At 46.2% G+C, this 19,643-nt stretch overlaps 8 protein-coding genes across 9 annotated transcripts; 3 read left to right on the forward strand and 5 right to left on the reverse strand.

Moving 5' to 3' along the window:
* The first annotated feature begins 747 nt into the window (after positions 1 to 747).
* On the forward strand, positions 748 to 2,973 carry ONS95_014440 (uncharacterized protein). Of its 2 annotated transcripts, XM_058508090.1 has the most exons (5): positions 748 to 1,409; positions 1,466 to 1,722; positions 1,782 to 2,298; positions 2,371 to 2,743; positions 2,799 to 2,973. In XM_058508090.1, exons 1-5 carry the CDS (start codon positions 1,187 to 1,189, stop codon positions 2,863 to 2,865), a joined length of 1,437 nt encoding a protein of 478 aa, XP_058355770.1. In that variant the 5' UTR covers positions 748 to 1,186; the 3' UTR covers positions 2,866 to 2,973. The 2 variants fall into 2 exon arrangements, with proteins under 2 accessions (XP_058355770.1, XP_058355771.1); XM_058508091.1 differs by having other exon boundaries at positions 1,782 to 2,743.
* A 250-nt stretch (positions 2,974 to 3,223) lies between these two features.
* ONS95_014441 (uncharacterized protein) lies at positions 3,224 to 3,766 on the reverse strand (the record flags this gene model as incomplete). Its single annotated transcript, XM_058508092.1, has 1 exon — positions 3,224 to 3,766. The coding sequence occupies one exon, from the start codon at positions 3,764 to 3,766 to the stop codon at positions 3,224 to 3,226; it is 543 nt and encodes a 180-aa protein (XP_058355772.1).
* Positions 3,767 to 7,992: 4,226 nt separating this feature from the next.
* ONS95_014442 (uncharacterized protein) lies at positions 7,993 to 10,363 on the forward strand (the record flags this gene model as incomplete). The annotated part of the gene is made up of 2 exons (XM_058508093.1): positions 7,993 to 8,485; positions 8,553 to 10,363. The coding sequence occupies 2 exons, from the start codon at positions 7,993 to 7,995 to the stop codon at positions 10,361 to 10,363; spliced, it is 2,304 nt and encodes a 767-aa protein (XP_058355773.1).
* On the reverse strand, positions 8,553 to 12,933 carry ONS95_014443 (uncharacterized protein). The gene is made up of 3 exons (XM_058508094.1): positions 12,584 to 12,933; positions 11,318 to 12,499; positions 8,553 to 11,265 (listed from the first exon to the last, which is right to left on the reverse strand). Exons 2-3 carry the CDS (start codon positions 12,268 to 12,270, stop codon positions 10,539 to 10,541), a joined length of 1,680 nt encoding a protein of 559 aa, XP_058355774.1. The 5' UTR covers positions 12,271 to 12,499; positions 12,584 to 12,933; the 3' UTR covers positions 8,553 to 10,538.
* Positions 12,934 to 13,034: 101 nt separating this feature from the next.
* Positions 13,035 to 13,995, forward strand: ONS95_014444 (uncharacterized protein; the record flags this gene model as incomplete). The annotated part of the gene is made up of 2 exons (XM_058508095.1): positions 13,035 to 13,252; positions 13,302 to 13,995. The coding sequence occupies 2 exons, from the start codon at positions 13,035 to 13,037 to the stop codon at positions 13,993 to 13,995; spliced, it is 912 nt and encodes a 303-aa protein (XP_058355775.1).
* A 686-nt stretch (positions 13,996 to 14,681) lies between these two features.
* ONS95_014445 (uncharacterized protein) lies at positions 14,682 to 14,867 on the reverse strand (the record flags this gene model as incomplete). Its single annotated transcript, XM_058508096.1, has 1 exon — positions 14,682 to 14,867. One exon carries the CDS (start codon positions 14,865 to 14,867, stop codon positions 14,682 to 14,684), a length of 186 nt encoding a protein of 61 aa, XP_058355776.1.
* Positions 14,868 to 15,293: 426 nt separating this feature from the next.
* Positions 15,294 to 15,573, reverse strand: ONS95_014446 (uncharacterized protein; the record flags this gene model as incomplete). Its single annotated transcript, XM_058508097.1, has 2 exons — positions 15,294 to 15,401; positions 15,466 to 15,573. The coding sequence occupies 2 exons, from the start codon at positions 15,571 to 15,573 to the stop codon at positions 15,294 to 15,296; spliced, it is 216 nt and encodes a 71-aa protein (XP_058355777.1).
* A 1,095-nt stretch (positions 15,574 to 16,668) lies between these two features.
* ONS95_014447 (uncharacterized protein) lies at positions 16,669 to 19,380 on the reverse strand. Its single transcript, XM_058508098.1, has 6 exons — positions 18,769 to 19,380; positions 18,658 to 18,721; positions 18,411 to 18,606; positions 17,886 to 18,365; positions 17,545 to 17,835; positions 16,669 to 17,497 (listed from the first exon to the last, which is right to left on the reverse strand). The coding sequence occupies exons 1-6, from the start codon at positions 18,906 to 18,908 to the stop codon at positions 17,049 to 17,051; spliced, it is 1,620 nt and encodes a 539-aa protein (XP_058355778.1). The 5' UTR covers positions 18,909 to 19,380; the 3' UTR covers positions 16,669 to 17,048.
* Positions 19,381 to 19,643: the final 263 nt, after the last annotated feature.

Raw genomic sequence — 19,643 nt, forward strand, 5'->3', positions numbered from 1 at the left:
GGTAGGTAGTAAAAGGTCTGTGTTTAACTTTGTATTAAAACATGAAAAGTCCGAGGTACCTAAACTCTTATACCCTAACACACGCTAATTTGTCTGTATTTTTTTAATGAAATTGTAACAGACATTATCTGAATTTTATCTACATTTTACTGTGTTTTACTACTACTAGGAATACAGACAAAATACAGACAATTTACAGACGTTATCTGCATGAAAAACCCCGTAGGGCGTGTATATAGGCAACACACAACAAGAGGATAGAGGTTTTCGACTGTAGTGATTGTAAATATACTCAAGCCTACAATTTAGGCTATGAACAGGTATGATGGATCAATTTTCTCCTTCTGGCGCATTGCATTCAGTTCGTAAGTTTGCCGCTCTTGCTCAGGTGCTAATCCTCGACTCGCCCTCGGCTTACCTTACCTAGGGGTTAGTGAACTCACCTAAGGCACCAGAGCAACATGGGCAACTCACTTGAGCATCCTCACCACCCTAAGGACCCTGAGCGCCCTCCGTGCTTGATTTGAGGCGTATCTTTGGTCATAATAGGCGGATTTTGTTGTCTGGACTGAATCGACCAGTGTAGGGAGAATACCTAAATCGCGTTTCTTCATGCTAGTGGAGAAATCCAGACGCGATTTCCACCCCCTGTCATTAAACTAACTGCGGGACGTCCCGAAGTGCCAAGGCCCGCCATAACTGCACTCAAAAACCCAAAGCTCAATTCAAAACTTACCCTTAGCGCCAATGCATATAAAACCAACCTACTGACATAATTCTCTTCCTGATTTGAAGCAGCTATAATCTTTCTTGACATCAATTTAAGTAATAGGTGCTGCGTCTCTACTCTTCGTTGCGCTGCTTTTATGATTACGGTTACCAGAGTCCGAGCGCCTACGCAACCAACACACTGAAGGTCCTTTAAGCAACAGCCTGTAAGCGAAGAGTATCTTGACAGCGACAAATATGCTGTACATGATAGGTCTCGCGGAACAGGGCAGATCAGGCAGCAGTCTGAGTACCCTTGACCTTCGAGCGGCACCATTAAAAGTGGATGTACTGCCCCTGGGGAATCCCCAGTGCTGCCCCCATATTCTGTTCGCAAATTCTTACCATCGCAAGAACCTCATGAGACCCAACCAATCTACCTTCGATGTCGTGAATCACGTCTGTCAACTCGTCAGACATGAGTCTGTTTAAAAGGCGCTCTCTTCGTCCTGTCCTCCTTGCATGTGCTGCAGTCGCATCTTCTATTCTCTTTTACGCAGCTTTCATTCTGAGGCCATGGCACCTTCGTCTCCTGCCTTTCACATTGCGACCCACCAATAGCTTACCAATGACGACGTATCCAGCTACATGCGTTACAATGGCCGACGCAGCAAAGAACAGACAAGTAAACGATACAATTTGTATGCCTCAAGGTCACAATTCTTGCGACTGGATCAAGTTACTAACAAAGTTTCAGGTGTTGCGCCCACGTCGGGAATTCTAGCGACGCCTACACACATTGCCACCCTTTCTGAGTGGAGTTTCGACAAGAGTCGCGATACAAGAGACTATTCGCTTACCGCAGATCAATGTAATATCGCCTTCCCTGGACTGTATGCCGAGATCGAGCGAGCAGTGGCATACCGAAAGAAGATTGGCAGACTTTCTCCAGAGGATGTGGATATATCGTGGAGTAAAGAAGGACTTGTCAGAGCTCTCATTTCAGATCAACAGGTATAAGCTTGCGTGATCCTCTATTATTTGTGTCTTGCGAGGCTAACATATACGTGGAGCTCTACGTAATTGAGGAAAAGGTCTCTGGGAGTGATTACGATTCTCCACGAGCACTTGCAATCCTTCACGCTATCCACCGAGCCATGATTACATCGCCTGCGCCGCTACCAGAAATCGAATTTTCTTTCTCGGTATCGGATATTGCAGATGAACACCACCTTGGAAGATCAATCTGGGCATTAGCCAGGACGGCCTCAGAGCAAGAGAAGTGGCTTATGTCAGATTTTGGTTACTGGAGCTGGCCGTTGGATCTGGTCGGTGGATATGATCAAATACGGCGAGAAATTGCCGATATAGAAGTGGCTTTTTCTGAGAAGAAGCCACAAGTGGTGTGGAGAGGCGCTGTAAAGACAAACAAATTTCGCCAAGATCTGATCAGGGTCACGAATGAAAAGATTTGGGCTGATGTGAAAGGCATTTTGTGGAAAGATGCGACAGATTTGAGAGCCCAGGATTATGGCAAGGCTAATTCAATTCCAGAACACTGTCTGTATCAGTTTCTGATACAAACTGAAGGTTCGAAACAACTGTTCTGCTCACTTCATTACCCAAACCCCTGAATGTCACAATCACTCACTTTAGTGACAGGACACAGCTATTCTGGTCGCGGCAAATATCTCCAAAATTGCAACTCCGTTGTCATTATTCCAAAAAGAACCTGGATCGAACCACACCACTCCCTTCTAAGATCTGGCCATAATTTTGTGGAAGTGGAGGAAGACTTCTCCAATCTGGAAGAAACAATGGTTAGCTTATTGGCAGATCCTGCAAAGGCACAACAGATCGCGATCAATAGCACGGAGACCTTTCGCGACAGGTACTTAACGCCAGCAGCGCAGGCTTGTTACTGGAGGCGCTTGATAACCAGTTGGGCTGAGGTTAGTTTTGTACCAACTTTGTGGGAGGTGGGGGTAGACGGAGGCCATAGAAGAGTACGAGGCATACCATTCGAAACATTTGTGTAAGTGGTTTTGGTCTTTCTATTTGCATTGCTCTGGCTGACACACTCTTTCCAGCATACAATCGTTAACGCAGAAGAAAAATGGTTGTTCTTGGTTCCGCAAACTGTTACTGCAATGCTAGAAGTATAAATAATTATGAGTGAAATTGTCCATTCTCTATTAATGTTCAAAATTTTGTTTCGTTCGTCACTTTACTACCCAGCTCGTATCATGTTCATCAAAATGAGAGTTTATATTTCGATCCAATTGGAAATGAAGCGCAACCAACAAATTATGAGATGCTAGACATTTCAGTTCTCAAGGCCCTTCCATTCAAAACTGCTCGTATATTACCGTCCCAATCCAAAATGAGATTCTCCTACGATTCTTTTCAAGATCATTGAGCCTAAGGTCCTCAAGCCTGGTGATGGAGCGGCGGTCCTCTGATACCACAAGTTAGTCTCTATTAAGTAGCCAACAAGGATACTTTAAGCTTACCTTCAGCAGAAGCAGAAGCAAATGTTCATGTTTTGCCATCCATACGTGTCGGCCCTATTGACTACATGGTCGTACCCAGCCACAAACCCACCACAGTTGCCATTGATCAGGTTTGCAGCTAGCTGTCTCTCCGAAGCATAGCAGACATTAGCTCCATTGGCATAGTTGCAGTAGAAGGAGACTGTGCTTCCGAATTTTGCGTAGAAAGTTTTCCCCTTGCCAACAGTTGCTCCCGCGCCACATTGAGTATCTATGTTGTTGTTGGCATTGTTGGTGCTCGTCACGTCCAGAACGGTGGTTCCGCAGGTGATTTGGTTTGGACCTGGGTTGTTCTGGCGTTTAAGTCGAAACTTTGCTGAAGATGGGAAGACAAGATCACTACTTATGGGCGCGTCTCTCTCGGCAAGTAGGCCATCTGGAAGAAGAGTGTGGATCTCGCTGCCATTTGCTGCGGTAAAGACTGTGTACATGCCATCGACGGCATTTTCTGGCACCATGTAGGCGGTGATGCCTGGGATGAGGAAGATCAGAGATGTAAAACGCATTGTTGGAGATTGTTTGACGTTGCTTGAGTGTTTGGAAATGTAGGAGGTAATGGTGGACGACTTTTGGAGAGGTAATGTCTTCCTCCTCTCCTGAGGAAGTGGTTTTCCTTTATAGCCATTTTCTGGCTTCTTAGGGGCACATTATCTTGCTGAGTTGGCTATTTGGAAAATTGGGAATGGCCACACTACCTGTTTTGCCTTGCTCTATTCTGCTTGTCTGTCGGACTTCTTTCTACATTGGTCTCTTCTTTCCTCAACCCCTCCTTCCATTGACTGTACTTTGCCACCATGCTGCCTTCGACCTGCATTAAAATAAGTACGTCCATCGACATTCTGGTGCAGTCAATACTGGACTCTTCTTTTCCCTGCCCCTCTTTCGATTGACTTCACTATGCCACCACGTTGCGTTCGACCTGCATCAAATCAACTAGGTTCATCGACATTCCGATGCAGTTACTCGACTCTCCAATTACGAGCCGCCACTATATCTATCTGGCTCTTGAATTCTTTTCAATGAACGTGCTAACATGAAGTGTGGATTTTGTGTTTTTGGATTAACATAAGAGCATCGCAGAAAGAGACAAAGCGCGGAATGGAAGGCTGAGACGTCCGATCGTGTTGAGCTACCTTATCCATTGATTATGACGAACTTCGTCTAAATGTTTAAAAAAGTGCATTAGTGCTTCCCTGTTATTTATATGTAAAGTTCTATTTTCTCTAGCTGTTGTCTTTGATCGTAAAGGATGCTAAAAGACACTAGTATTCTTTAGATATCGTTTGTTAAGTTATGTGAGGCCGTAATTACAGGTGAGTACTATCTTTCTAGAGACCGTTCCCTGGTCATTCACCTTCCCGGAAGGTCCCCGGAGAGGCCAGTCATGCTTGCGGTATGTAAAATGTTGGTCTTGATTGAGACAGATCCTTTGGTTGTCAAAATGGCACAGTGATGCTCCCTTCCTGCAACGACAGGGGTTGTCTTAAAAAATTCTGGTAGTAGTTGTCAACCACTCACCAAAGACCCGAAATGGAATGACATGCATTTCAATTGACAACTTTCCTCTTTCTGAACAGCTCGAACGTGAAGCTTAGTGAACAGAGCCCACTGACTGGTTGGAGATTTTACGTCCCGTTTTCTAGAATGAATAGCGGTTGATAGTTGAGAAATCCCTGAACGACGTTATTCTATTAAATAAGATTGGAGGTTTAGTTTTCTACCAAGCATTCTGCATGTAGAAGTTCAAATCTGATTGTAGGGGTTGAAAATAATAGCAGGTCTTGTCACCGCTGTTTTCCAAGTGCATATGATTTCCAGAAAGTCAGACCCAACCTTTTCTTTTGCTGGTTTTGTTGGTTCGCCTTTAGTGTCTGGAATTAAGCAGCTACCGCTTGAATCTGCGCAGAGATCAAGTGTTCCTATGCATGTCTGAGCACGGCCTGATTTCATATAAACTAGCGACAGGGTCAATTGAATAATCAAACTGTTATGTTCAGCACGCAAGATGATTTTCGGTTTCAACTGATCGAGCACCAAAAGACGTGGGTAGAGATGCCCCAAACCCTTGAAAAGAGCGTTACTCACATATGATTTGAGGTGATTCAGAGTTACCTGCGTAGTCCAACTAGTTTTTGAAGATATCAACAATAGGAGATTGGGGTACTTGGCAGGGCAGAGGCAGGGAGATCCCACATCGAAAACAGGTGGACCTGCAGAACATTGCTCTTAATCCTGGCCAAGCTAGTACTAGGGGAAGTTCATCGTACCCTTTTAAACAGCGGAAAAACTCCTTTGGTAATAATGCTTAGCCTTCGATGGATGCTTGTATTTGACTTTGGGTGGTGGAGCATGTGTTTTGGTATTGCTCGCTTAACTAAAGCTCACTACAGGAGGCAGGGTTTCCCACTGGCTTGCACCATGTGCGGCGAATCGCACTTTCGGGGCTGGCTCATTTGATTTCCAATTCCCTGATTGTGGTGGCTCTGCCCCTTGCACTGGTGAACTTTCCGGAAGGCTTGGCGCAATTGACTCACTGGCGATCGTAACTGGGGGATCGAAGACGCACCTTTCCTGCAAAGCTATTGTCGGTGTAGCTTTGTCAGAATGGTGTCTCCGTGATCTCCCAATGAACTACACCAGCGGGGTTACAGTACTGCAGGCTGCTGAGTTTCATACAGTTGGCTATTGAATGCAGTGGTTATCAATGCAGTTGGTTTTTAAATGCGCGTTTGAATGAGCTGAAAGATTCTTCAGCGGCACAACGGCCGGCTCGGCCCTTCTTCCATTGCCCCAGGAAGCACCCGTGAACGGTGGATGGTTAAATGCGAAAAGGAACACAATCATTGGTCATAGGTGGTAGATCCACTGACTGCATTTAGAAGACTGGAGACAGTGAGTCGAATCAACCTTGCACTCATTACTTCTTCTGATTACGGTCTTGACCGTTGTCCAAGTAGTAGAGTTGCATTTCTTTTGCGTTGACCAATCGTTACCAGAATGACCTGCATTAACGCCATTTTTGCATGGCTCACAGTTTGAACAGAAATCGTCACACCCTATCGATATAGCACATGTCCAGCGGGGGGGTCTCGAAGATTGTAGGTGTTACCGTGCTTGAATCCAGTGACCAACTCCCACCACATAAGGAAGATGGATGGAGCTGTTGTCTTATTGTTGAACGAAATGCTAAACAAGGAATGAAATTGACTGCCAGTCGAGAATTCGAGGGAGGCGGATCCAGACCGAGTGATCATGGACGTGCTCGGGGGCTGCCAAATGTTTCGGGAGACCGATGCTTTTCAACCAAGTTCCATACGCACGAGGTTAGACCCCACGATCTTATGAGTTCAGGAGCGGTACGGGCCGCAATTATCTTTGCAGTCACGCCACAGATTGTGACTTGAAAGACGAGAACGATGAAAAGGCTTGTCACTTGTGCGGAACGTACCTTTTGCTCTTAGTCACTTTTCCCATCTTACTTTTCCTGGAGCGGGTGATGAATAAGAACTATATCCTGTTTTATCTTTCATGTTAGAATAACGGAGTATCAGCTCTGCCGCTTTGGTATCTCGGCTTAGGCATGCGCACTGTCAATTCAGCTTTAAAGCAGCAGTCGCTCACGTCCATAGACTTAAAACGGAAGCAGAAAGATGGGATATTAATCCTGAGACTGTGGATACCAAAGCTGCTATTTCTAGACCACTGATCGGGCTTGAATGGTGTTTAGTTGTGTACGCTCTTCTGATATGAAATAGAAGAAGCTTAAAATATATTCAATGGGAACAGTGTTTGGCAAAGCCAGCCGCAGTGAGTTGAGCCATTCTATTTGCTCAGTTGACTCCTAGCTATAAATTTTGGTATAGTGATGGACCTCTCTGTCAAGTGTCACTCACTTAATACCTCCTGGGACGCACCTGGACGCCAGGCGTGGCTTTGTGATGCGGGGGAAGAAAAATTTCTGAAATTCGGAGAAGCTACTGAAAAAGAACCCACCAACATAAGTGTAACGATATAAATATTTCCACACATCATTGAGTTTTGTGTCATCTTTATTGCCTGGCCCAATACCGAAAATACCCCAGGGTGGTTCAGGGAATCTGGCTCTCGCTTAAAGAAATCGAGTGGGGTAGTTGCAATATATCAGCATTATATATTGGTCCGTAACCATCTTTGCGTGTTCAGGTGAAGTTGACTTGAAATAATGCATTTGAATTCAATTAGTCTCATGCTAATATATTCTGACATGTGGTACTTGGCATTTCAGAAAGAACGTTTCGCATCGTTGTCAAAACTCAATTCGCTTGACTCGGTTGTAGCACTTTATTGCCCGCATTTTCAGCTTCGTTACATTTGATTTATACATCCTCATTTCTTTGGTGTCCCAATCAGTCACAAAGTTACATTCGTAGATGTTTATTCTCCTTGTTGATACGACAATCAAGAATTTGAGATCGCCAAGCAAAGAGCACGAGCTCTCTTGCAACGCACTCCATACTAATTCTGCACCAAATAACACTACATTACTCTGATGGTAGCTCACAAACCGAACACCATTAGCCTGAGAATGAAAGACAGTTCCTACTTGTGCTTGTGACTCCTCTTGCCTCACAACTATTTTTAGAAATGCTTGGCAAGAATCCTTCAAATCGGTTAATTCCTCGCCAACCGCTCAACCTCTCCCTTCAACTATCATACCTCGAGAAGCATCTAGCAGACACTATGCACCCCCACCATGCTGAGGCAGCGAGCCAGTCTTATCTCGCTCGAGACCATTGATCCGAGCATCACACCATACCACGACGACTGGGAGTATGACGTGCCACCGCTCGAGGACAGCGACGAGCCAGCCGAGGTTGAACCCTCACTGTGTTCACGATGCCAGAGCTTCGATATCCAGTCATTCACTCAGAGCAAGAGGAAAGGCTATCTGTTGAAAGATGTTGAAGCAGCTGCAGCTGAAGGCTGTCAGTTTTGCATCCTTTTGTTGGATGCGGTGAAGGATACGGAGAAGCCGGACTACTTTTACAGCAATGCGTTCATGGGCAGGACGACCCTGAATCCGGATCTATATGTTCATATGACTATTTCTGAAAGTTATAAAGATGTGAAAGAGGTTGAGATATCGCATGGGTTGCGCGCTAATCGCTTGTTGATTGAGCTTGGGGATCGGTTCAGTGGCATGAGGAATTCGTCGAGTCACGAGATATGCATCACAGCAGATCCCCGTATGTCACCTCTTTCTTCGGGTGCGAAACACAAACAAACGGAACCGCACTAATACATTCATGATAGAAAGTGCAGCAGCTATGAGTGGAGATGTCCTCGGGCGGTACATTGGTGGTGATCCATCATCAGCGTCACACTACGAGACTGCCCAGAAATGGCTTCAAGAATGTACTTCTCACTCCAAGTGCAACGATACCGTGTCGGGGTCTATCAATATCAATCCCTACGATGCTCCGCTTCCGACTCGGTTAATTGAAATTGTTCGAGAGGGCGACAGCCAACGACTATATCTGCGCCATACGGACGGACTAACTGGCGCTTACATTACTCTTACCCATCGCTGGAACGAGTTTACAGGCAGATGTATCACCACGACTTCTAACATTGAGGCTCGTTTGCTTGGGGAAGATTTCGGAGAGTTGCCGCAGCTATTCCGTGACGCGTTTGTTATTGCGGAAAAGCTGGGGATTAATTTCATCTGGATCGACTCAAGTTGCATCATCCAACAAGGGGACAACTATGTTGACTGGCGCCATGAAGCACCAAAAATGGCTCAGTATTACCAATTCTCAGTGTTCACACTCGCGGGCACAGCAGAAGATATGACTAATGGACTGCTTCGACCATATGCAAAGGACGCAATACCATGGTCTTCAAAGCTCGTTCGCTTACCATATCGAGACAAGGGAAGGGCGGTGGCAGGTCATTTCTATTGTTACAGACGACGAGTTCCAGTGGTAGAAGAATACGTGGACCAAGTGTGGTCAAGTATTCTGTTTCGTCGAGGCTGGATCCTGCAAGAGTGGCTATTGAGTAAGCGATTGCTCTGGTACACTCCTCACGGGCTGTTCTTCGAGTGTCAAGAGGAGTTACCACGGTCGTATGATCAATCTCAGCTCACATTCGCGCGAGCAAGTTCTGATCTTCAAGCATACTTGAGGATAAAAGCATCATTCCATTTCTCGAATATTGATATATTGAGCTTTTGGTATCCAGTTCTGGAAGTGTATTCTGGGCAACATCTCACCAAACCTGAGTTGGATCGTATCCTAGCGGTAGCGGGTTTAGCGAAAGAAGTTGGGTCGATCCTGGCAAATCCAGGCCGTCTTCCGAGCTTGGAGAATGAGAAGCAGAATGAGGTTTATGTGGCTGGATTGTGGCTTCGTGATATCCATCACGGCTTGCTTTGGGAGGAAAATCACACTGCCAAACTCTGGACAGAGAAAGTCAAGGAGGCGCCGTCTTGGTCCTGGGCATCACTTCTGACCGTCGTACATTGGCCAGCAAGGAGTGGAGGGACGAAACCGAGCTGCGCCATTACTGGATTGTGCTTTGAGCGTAAAGGACGGCATGACATCCCTGATCATCTCGTCATCGATGGCTGTAGACTTCGACCTTACATTGAAATGATCGAGAGACCGACTTTCGATCCAACGAACATGTTTTCATGTCTCCACGTCCGAGGAAAGTTGCACACCGTCCATGTTCGAGGATATCTCGAGACGGAAGACAATCTGAAGAATGCTGCACTGTCAACTAGCTACTCCCCAGTTCCGAAATCCTGCAAGTGGCGTGCAATTTGTTCTGCCTTTCGGCCAGATGTCATTGCAGGATGGGGATCTCTTGAACAGCTTGAGCCACACCCAACAGCTTGTGCCGATTATGGAATCGCCGTGTATGCTTTGCATGTATCGACGAGATACTTGACCCATGGGCTGTGGATCAAGACGTCTTTGCCCGTGATTGATGTTTTGTTTGTGGAGGAGGTAGACGCTGGATCTATTTCTTTTCGGCGACTTGGTGTGGGGAGGATCGCGGATAGGCAGCTGATTGCCGAATTTGAAGCCGCCGAGGAGCGTGATTTCCACCTAGTGTAGAGGATTATTCCTATTTCGCAATCCCACGAACATATCCTCTAGCCTCGAAATCAAAAGTCGCGTATATGTGTAGCGACATCCATCTAATCCCCATCTGAGAATTCAAATGTACTATGTGGCTGGTGCACAAGTATCATGAAATCTCCATAGCATGCTGTTTTTTTGTATTTGCACATCATGCCGGAATGCCCTGCCGCTCGGCGCTCCCCTGTTCCCATGCTCTGTGGTCCCTGGCGATTTTATCTTTCTCCTCCTGCGGAACATACTTCCAGACCGTCCTGACAAAAAGTACCAACATACTCCCCACACATCCCAATCCGAACAATAAAGCAAACAATGCTGCCCAAAGACCCGAAAATACCGAGACTTGCCAGATGGACAGGATTCTAGAAATTCGCGCTATGTCTTCTTTCGTGATCGTCGTCGGATGCTTCAACACTTCGTCGTAGACATTCGGAACGTTATACCATATTATGCTCCAGAACCCTTTCAAAGTCAGGTATATGGCAAGAACGAGGAAACCAAGTCGGTGTATCGTTGCACGAAATTTGAAGTCTGTCTTGACGCTTCGCCCGGAATGCCCCCAATAGGTGGTGCAGAGTCCTGGATTTGCATTGAATGCTGTAATGTACTCACGGCTATCAATCACTTTGGACCGATGAGTAGCACGCCATGGGAACGCACGACGGCCCGGGTCAAAAACTGTGATTTCTCCCGTATCTCGGTTCTTGTACGTGCCTCCCGTTCCGAACCAGGATGGAAGAATAGAGAGCATCTTCTTCCATGGCTGCGGAGGTTCTACGTCGAAGCGTTCAAATATCGATGCGCGAATATGATGTTTGTAGGCATAGAAGGCTAAGAGACACATTCCAATTGGCATGCATAGGGTCCTCTTCAGTAATCTAAGCTGCGTCAGCAGCCGAAATTCAAAGTGTGGAAAGGAAGTGGACTTACTGTGAAGGATCCCTGAGCTTGTACTCTCGATCCTCATGAATCCATATTATGAGTGCAACCAGAAGAAGGGCAGCGTAGACAGATAGAACAACTGGTATTATTGGAAAGGAGAACCAAGAATGTGGACCAGAATGGCTTTCAGACATATGTTCAAATCGTGCGATGGTTTGACAGCGGGGAGGTTTTGCAGCATCCACAGGCACAATGGGGTCAGCCTCAACGAAAAATTCTTGAACTGTATCGACCTGTGCATCCGCTGATGTTGGTACAACTTCACGTATTGCAAGGCTCTGAAGCGCAGGTTCTTCCTGCTCGCTAATCTTTTGTGCTTCGTACGCCTGAGAAAGATATCCCGAGGAAATATCAGTGCGTGTCAAAATCGGTGTTGGATTGTCCCTATACTCTGCGATGGATGGGCCGTACTTGACTGTGGGCTCAAACTTTTCATCGGTCTCCTCAAAGCCCAAAAGAAACCTCCAAGCCATCCATGACACAAGTCCCGCCAAAGGTACCAAGAAGATGATCGCGAGAATCGCAGTCCATATCCCAGAGAGCACGACGGTGTCATTTTTGAGTGCCATCTTCAACGCCCAGATATGGACCACGCCATTGGGCAGCGTAGTCAAGATTACTGTTCCACATACTGCCCATTGGTATCCTCGTCCTGGTCGTCTAAAGAGCAGAAATTCAGCTGGATTCCTAAACAGGAACAACCAAGTAATTCTGGCCGCCAGAGAAAGTGAGAAGGCTAGAAAGTCGGGCAAGATCGACGGTGAATGATGAGTAGAGTAGTGCCAGTATAGCTTGCCAGTGTTGGGCGTGAGTTGGAAGACTACAGCTAGGCCAAGCAACCATCGGAATCCCTGTAGCTTATGGGCATAAATTTGACGAATGTTTTGAGTGGCCAAGCGACTGAATGAGATGGGTTCTGTCGAGAGACCATGTGAGTCCATGTTGATAGCTGGGCATGATTGAAGATGGTAGATGAGAGATGATTCTGACGGGAAGTGTGAGGCATTCGAAGTCAAAACACTGCCACAAGCCACTCACGTGATATTCTTCTTTACCTAGGCACCTCATCCTGCCCAAATTCTGTTATAAAAAGGTAAAAGCCCTGTGGATGTCGTTCTAGATGCTCGTGCTCCATCGGACTGTGTCTTTGGAGTAATTATTTAACTGCATCTTTCGTCATTATTTGTCAGCATGGGCTCTATTCCATCCTGTAAACCTTTATAGTTGCTTCCCCTGTCCCTGATATTGGCTCACCAGGTGATGCACTTCCATGCAATCGAATGCCACTAGAAGGAAAAGCAATGAAGCATAATGCATGGGCGAAACTTTCTCAACATGGTAAGCGAGTTCACAAGACGCAAACTAGCGCTTGAATCCTCGTGGATATCCATCCAACTTCATCTTCCTCGTCAAACAAGATCGCTATCAGAAGTACGTGCTGTCTCTATGCCGCGAAAAGCAGTCCACGGCTCGGAACGTCGAAGGTATGTATAGTCACGTGGGCACCAAAATCCGTGCGTCATGAAAACAAGGAATCCCGAAATCGGTGGGTCGTCAGCGAAGCTTACCATGCAAGATGCACCGGGAGCATTTTGACGGGCAGCAGAGCCTTCCAAATCTCTGCGATTAATCCGGCCCAAGCCGCAGTGTCTGCTTCTATTGCAGCTTTCAGGGGAAATGCATTGATAGGGTCAATGATTCCCATATGACACGACAATCGACGGAGCTGGAATCTCCAGCACCAAATCTCGACATGGCCAACCCGACGAAGGGAATAGCTCCTATCGCGAAGGCTGCAGAGTCACCTTTAAAAGAGCCTCGAGTATGGAATACAAAGAATCTGGGTCTGCGGTTGGCAACAGACTTTGTTTCTGGTGCTGGCGCAGCTTCAATGGTTGCACCCCTCATTACAGTCATTGATAAGTAAGTATTCACCACAACTACGCCTCTGACTCCTCTAACATGTTCGCAGGGCTATAATGCAGAATGCCTCGGGGCAGGCATCTCTCAAGAATTCTCTGAAAGATTCGTTCAAGACCTTCTTGCTGCGACCGCATAACCTTATCTTCTCGAAGCCTTTCGCCCTCATCTGCATGCTCTACGGCGGGACATACGTCACTGCAAATACCCTCGATACTCTGACTGCGACTACCAAAAACAAACCTGCCTCGCTTGTCACAGGTGGAACTGCAAAGTTCGCAGCTTCTTCGACAGCTAATGTTGGGCTCTGCTTGATCAAGGACTCGACGTTTGCAAAGATGTTTGGCTCTGGCGGACCGCCCAGACCTGTTCCTCTACCTTCCTACGCCCTCTTCGCATTCCGCGACTGCCTCACAATCTTTGCGTCGTTCAATATACCGCCTCTTCTTGGGCCGGTATTGACCAGGAACATGAACAAGGAGTTGGAAAAGAGGGTGAGCGGAATGACAGTTGCACAATTTGTTGCGCCGGCTGGGATCCAGATCCTCAGCACACCTATGCACTTGCTAGGACTAGATTTGTACAACAGAGGAGACAAGCTCTCTTTGGGAGACAGATGGCAGATTGTTAAGAAGAACTGGGCTATCAGTGCCGTTGCGAGAATATGCCGTATTGTCCCAGCTTTTGGCATTGGCGGAGTTGTCAACAGGAAATTCCGGAAACACGTCATGGACAAGTTAGATTAAGCTGCTGCATGATCTGGCGTTGGAAACAAGAAAGGCATCTGTTTACATTGGGATGCTCCGAAATGAGGGACCAGGTATCCCCCACTACCGACTCGGTTGCGGATTGCCTCTCTTTCACAAGCGCACATCGCTTAAACAGCGATTTGCAACAGAATCAAGAGTTTGGCAAGAAGCGAATCCAAGCGAGGCCACTAGGACAATGATCGCCTGTTCGCCTCACAAGCGACAATTGGGAAAATCGTGGCTGGGTCGTGGCTCCTTGGGTGGGGATTTGTGGATGGGCATATACCTCCCATTTCACATGGCGTTTTGAGAAGGTGCAGGATTGAACAGTACTGTAATACCCTGGGTGTATATACACAGCATTGCATCATATACATATGTAGAAGAAGTCTTCAGTTGTCTCTTACTCTTTTCTTCTGCGATCATTTGCGTATATGTTATTGCTCTGAGATCAGTTTTTATGATTGTTCATATATCATCACACCGCCGCATCACACTATTGTCACCTACCCGAAGTCCAATACTCGCATCTCTTCATATTTTCCGTTCTTCCCCTCGCATGTCCTCAATCTCTCTCCACCATCACGAAGTATACAAAACCCTTTCCAAGATCCCGCTCTCGTCACATACCCATCCAATTTTTTCTCTTTAAATCGTCATTCACCTCCCTCGCTTGGCACCCTCTATGATGATGAAGTTCGCGCCTGCGAAGTACTCTGTCCCCGACTAGTTGTCGTGCCGCTTTGCTGCTCACTTGAAGGGCTTTTCTTTGGCGTATTCGTAATCCAATGTACGAGAGCGTAGGTCAGCCCACCGAAGACGAGGAGAATCAAGATGATGATTATGGCGATTGCTCCGTTTGGGTGCATGGTGATGGTGATGATGATTGAGATGCTTGTACGAGAATGGGACGATTGGTGAATTGTGTTGAAGCAGGGAGGTTGGCAGATAGCGTTAAGGATGTGGTTGAACAGTGGAAGCTTGATGCTGAGAGTGAGAACTGAGAAGTGGGTGTCGAATGCTGGTGTTGAAACTGGGAGTGACAAGTTGAATATATACTGAAAAGTTCCAGGAAGTTTCGGTTTTACTCACATTCACGATAGCGCAGAATGTTTCTCATTTGCCTTGCAGAAAATGACTAACACGACGCAAAAGCTAAAGAACGGGCTTATTCCCAACCCAAAAGTCATCTTCGTTCCCTCAAGCAAAACACTGTCCCTATGTTGGTCAAACTCGAATCTCCCTCCAATCCCTCCGCATCACACCTGCATCTCTCATCCCACACCCCAACCATTCTAGCTCTCTCCACCATCTTCTCGCCCATCGAACGTCAAACACAGATCACATTTCTGATGCTGGCATTTCTTACATCCTTTCTCACTCAATGCGTTTCCTTGGAGGCACTTTGGTGCGGAGCATTATCAGTCCCTGTGTACACTTTTCTACTTTTTGAAAGGGACTACTTACGGGAGATTCAACGACTGCGTTAGGAGGAGTCTTGCAGCATAGCCAGCGTGGCGAGTTGTTGAAAAGGGAGTATGGCTGCGGATTGGGATTGGGAGAAGATGTCGGCATTTTGGGAGGTGGTGAAATTTTCGGATTTTTGAACTACGGTCGGATAATGAATTGGGAAACAGATTCTCCCTCAGTCCAAACTTTCTTCTTTCGAACGCTACAGTTTCGACAGTAGGGAAACAGTTGTCGGTGATGCATATCATCAAGCGTGGGAGGTATATCATAATACTTATACTCTGTCCAAGCATGAGAGAATTCGAGCACATTCCCATCAAACTCAATTCCCAGGCCCGTGATTCATTCGTACTCATATTCACAACACGACCTTTCTTCACACACACAAATTATTTCCCACTCCTTACGCCCGTTCATACCATACTCGGTCATCAAGGCTTCCTAAGCTCTATTTTCACGTCACCAGATACGCACCCGTCAAGCGCTTTTTTGGAATCGACGTCGGTTCGGCATGCAGTGCAGCTGCATCGAACTCTTCGTTATTCCGCGCAAATTTGTTGCAGGAATCACAGATTACATGTCTGCATTTTCTACAGGTTTCTTCGAGGAGGTTGTTGGTTGTGTTACATTTTTTCTTCATCTGTTCGGTTCATTTGTCAGTAAACATATTCATATTCCATCTTACAGACTGTACTCCACGTTCGTCATTTTCGGATTAATTACAAGGAGAAGGAGTGAGACTCAGTTTGACAACTTGTAAAAATAGGATTAGGTGCATGGGATTGGTGATATAAGATAGGATACATACCACAACCGTGAAAATCCCCCCCTTCTGCCTAAAGTGGCAACATGTCCAGTAAAACCGATAGTACTTTGTTGGGAGAAGGATCTCTGTGGATGAATGGAGGTTTGGGGAGAGGGAGTTGTCTTTGCTGGAGTTGGGGAGTGGTGCTGATTCTTGTTGCTTGTTCTGGGTCTGGAAGGGTGATGATGATTGATTTTGGGTGCTTGTCTCTGAATCATGTGGTTGAGGAGGTTTTGGAGCATTTATACGTCCAGAAAGAGATGACATTCTGTCATCTGGTGGGTTTACAGCCATTTTTATGTGCCGTGTATTATTCGTCGAGAGTTCGATTCGTTTGAGATAGTCGCAAATTCACACTATAATTGGGAATCAAGGCGGTGTTGGTATGATTTTATGAGGAAATAATGGCTTGTGAATAGTAACTTCAGAAATCTATGTATGGGTGCTATTTTTGGTTCATTTTCTTGTTGGCTTCGTGGAGTTTACTAGACGTATCAGTATGATGCCATATGGTCCAAAAGCAGCATCTAGGCTTCTCGCTACCTAGTTATCGCAATCGTGGTCTGGTAATTTGAAGCTGGTCTCTGTCACTACCAGCTAAAGCGACCTAATTGATAATTTTAGGGTGGGTGAGTCTCAGTTTTATCTAGCCTTCAACGGACAATGGGAAGCGTTGCTGCGGTCCGTCCCGCCACTTCGCGCTGGTCTCACATCAGGTTAGGCCCGCTAAATTCAAAACCCCAGAACTCAAACACCTCAAAAACTCAGAACTTCACTACACTTCCTGCTTGGACGCTGCTTTTGCAGGTACATGTGCCTCAACGTGCTCTACCGTCTCTTTTTCTCCATGGGTAGAGCGTCTCTCGGTCAGAACCTCGGCCTTAGCAACTCCTTGGGCAGCGTATCCCTCCACGCCAGTACAGACATATTGCTTGAACTTGTGAGTCGGCACTTTGTTCTCAAACATTTCGTGGATTTCTTCAAGCGTCCTATCTCTTGTTTCTGGCAGGAATAAAATGGTGAAGAATACGAGCAGAGTGTTCGTACCGAACCAGATATATCCGTACTTGGCGGACCAACCAAGCTTTGCAGGGTTGATGAAATATGGAGCAGTGAATGTCCCAAGCCAGTTGCCGACAAAATTCAAAGCAGTAGCTAGACCATATGTGAAAGGGCGAAGTTGGTTATTGGGGAGCTCTCCTCCCACTAACCAAGCAGTCGGGGCTTGTAAAGTCAGAGAATATTCGACACTTGCGACGGATTTAACTTACAATATGCCACATAGAAGAACGTGAAGAGAGATATGAAAGCAACCACGGCTTTACCAGCAACAACAGAGCCTGGCGTGACATTCCAGACAATCGCCATGCAGAGTTGGCAGATCGCACATGCACCACAACCAATAATTATTACCGTTCGGCGATCGACATACCGGGTGAAGCCTAAACTGAAGAGACAGCCTAGAAGTCCGATGCAAGTGATCATGACGGACATTGCGAACGCATTAGATACACCGGCAATGGTGAGGAAGTAAGTGGTGTAAATGTTGACCCATGACGAACCTGGAAGTATCAGCATCATGTGTCACAACAGGCAATATTTTGCTACGTACCATTTGCTGCATGGAAACAGACGACAGAAAGACAGAGAAGAGTTCGACGTCGGTTCGTACCACGCCACATCTCCACGAACAACCACTTCTTGTTTTTCTCAAGTTGATCTCGTGTTGAGCCTCGAATTTCGTTCAACTCGGCCTGGAGTTCATGCTCATCAATGTTGCTATTGCGAAGTCTTCGAAGCGCTTTTTCGGCTTTCTGTTCTTGACCCTGAACCATAAGCCATCGAGGGCTTTCTGGGAAGAAAATAATCATAATACTTTGAATTGTGGGAGCCACGAAGAAAATAGCCAACGGGATTTGGTACGCTCGTTTGCTCATTATGGTGTGCGTTCCAAAGTCAACACTGGCCCCTGTGATGGATCCGATTGAGAGCATGACTTGATAGAATCCGAAAACGATCCCACGGAGATGAGCTGGTGCTGCTTCGTGGACGTAGAGCTGAGAGAAAGTGAAGAACCATCCGACGGAAACACCTAAAAGGGTCAGCGAATTGGTACCAAAATGAATGGCACACCTACCAAGAATGAGACGAGCAACATATAAGGCTCCCACGCTGGTTGTACCCAGCATCATTGCTGTCGAAATAGCATTGAGCGCTGATGCTGCCCATAGTCCGTGTCGTCGGCCGAATTTGGAACTCACTGGACCAACTAGCAGCGACCCAATAAATGTTCCGATCGTCATCAATGATGAGATGAGTTGTTGAACTGTTGGCTGCATGGAATCCATTAGTTCTGGCTCAGCATTCTGTCGTTGTATACTCACATCAATATTCCATTTTCCAAGTTCTGAAGAATAGTACCCGTAGATCTTCAGAAAACCTGGCATTCTGCAAACCATTAGACCCAGTAATCCTACGAGAACGGTAATACTAGCGAGAGAAACCCTCCCACAAGCGCATAATCAAGGCCATATTGAAATGTGCCAATCGTCAGGAAAAAACAGATCGTTAGACATCGTTTATGACTTCGTAAGTCAAGCTGAAGAGGATTCGCAGAAATCGGTACAGCACGCATATTGACGATATTTCAGAGCATGTTGATTAGAGAATCCTACTCGAAGGGCAGCCCTATCTTATCTCCAGTCAGGCAATCAGGTCGCCAATCCCTTCAATTTACAGGTTGCATTGCATCCGCGCCAAACCGACGATCATCAACCTCCTCCCCGACCCCCCAAAGTTCGTAAACAGACTCTTTGACGGGATATTTCTTGGCTGGAAGTCGGCACCCGTCTTGGCCTCTTGATTCACACGGGAATACAATCAGGATTTCTGTATCATCGTGTGGGCTGTCAAAATTGTGGCTTCAGAACTGAAGAGTTGTTCGTTAGGGTGAATAGCTTGGCGGTACCCCGCACATGGATACTGTACAGCTGTTTCAATAACTAGTGAGAAACCGCGGGGCTGAAATTCCACCCTTATCTAAATCTTTTTCCACCCCCCTCTCTAAGTCCTACCTACCTGTATCACAACTACCTTTTAATATAACACTTAGATATCTTAAGGAATTGAAGATTAACATATTTTAATTCAATTTGATAATTTATTTTTATCTGTAGCGTTATATTAATAGAATTAATCTGATTTCTTTAGAACTTCAAATATCTGTTCCTTCAGCTTGCCTTACGCATAGACCACCTTAGGCTACCTCTTGAATTTTAAGCCGCAAATCCTGTGCAGCCTAATCAATTAATAACTTTACAACTAGATATTCAATTAAAACTAGGAAACTTGTAAGTTAGTTTATTAGTGT

This window comes from Cadophora gregata (assembly GCF_030347475.1).
Source record: "Cadophora gregata isolate MNR1 chromosome Unknown scaffold_9, whole genome shotgun sequence".
NCBI classification, from domain to species: Eukaryota; Fungi; Ascomycota; class Leotiomycetes; order Helotiales; family Ploettnerulaceae; genus Cadophora; species Cadophora gregata.

Excerpts from the sequence above, each read along its gene's own strand:
- ONS95_014440 (XM_058508090.1), top strand. The coding sequence starts at position 1,187 with ATGAGTCTGTTTAAAAGGCGCTCTCTTCGTCCTGTCCTCCTTGCATGT. Across the intron at positions 2,299-2,370 it reads GTTTCTGATACAAACTGAAG|GACACAGCTATTCTGGTCGC; the intron begins GTTCGAAACAAC and ends CTTTAGTGACAG. Across the intron at positions 2,744-2,798 it reads ATACCATTCGAAACATTTGT|CATACAATCGTTAACGCAGA; the intron begins GTAAGTGGTTTT and ends CACTCTTTCCAG.
- ONS95_014443 (XM_058508094.1), bottom strand. The coding sequence starts at position 12,270 with ATGGACTCACATGGTCTCTCGACAGAACCCATCTCATTCAGTCGCTTG. Across the intron at positions 11,266-11,317 it reads AAGCTCAGGGATCCTTCACA|ATTACTGAAGAGGACCCTAT; the intron begins GTAAGTCCACTT and ends GACGCAGCTTAG.
- ONS95_014447 (XM_058508098.1), bottom strand. The coding sequence starts at position 18,908 with ATGCGTGCTGTACCGATTTCTGCGAATCCTCTTCAGCTTGACTTACGA. Across the intron at positions 18,607-18,657 it reads TTGGAAAATGGAATATTGAT|CCAACAGTTCAACAACTCAT; the intron begins GTGAGTATACAA and ends GATTCCATGCAG. Across the intron at positions 17,498-17,544 it reads GTTCTTCTATGTGGCATATT|CCCCGACTGCTTGGTTAGTG; the intron begins GTAAGTTAAATC and ends TGACTTTACAAG.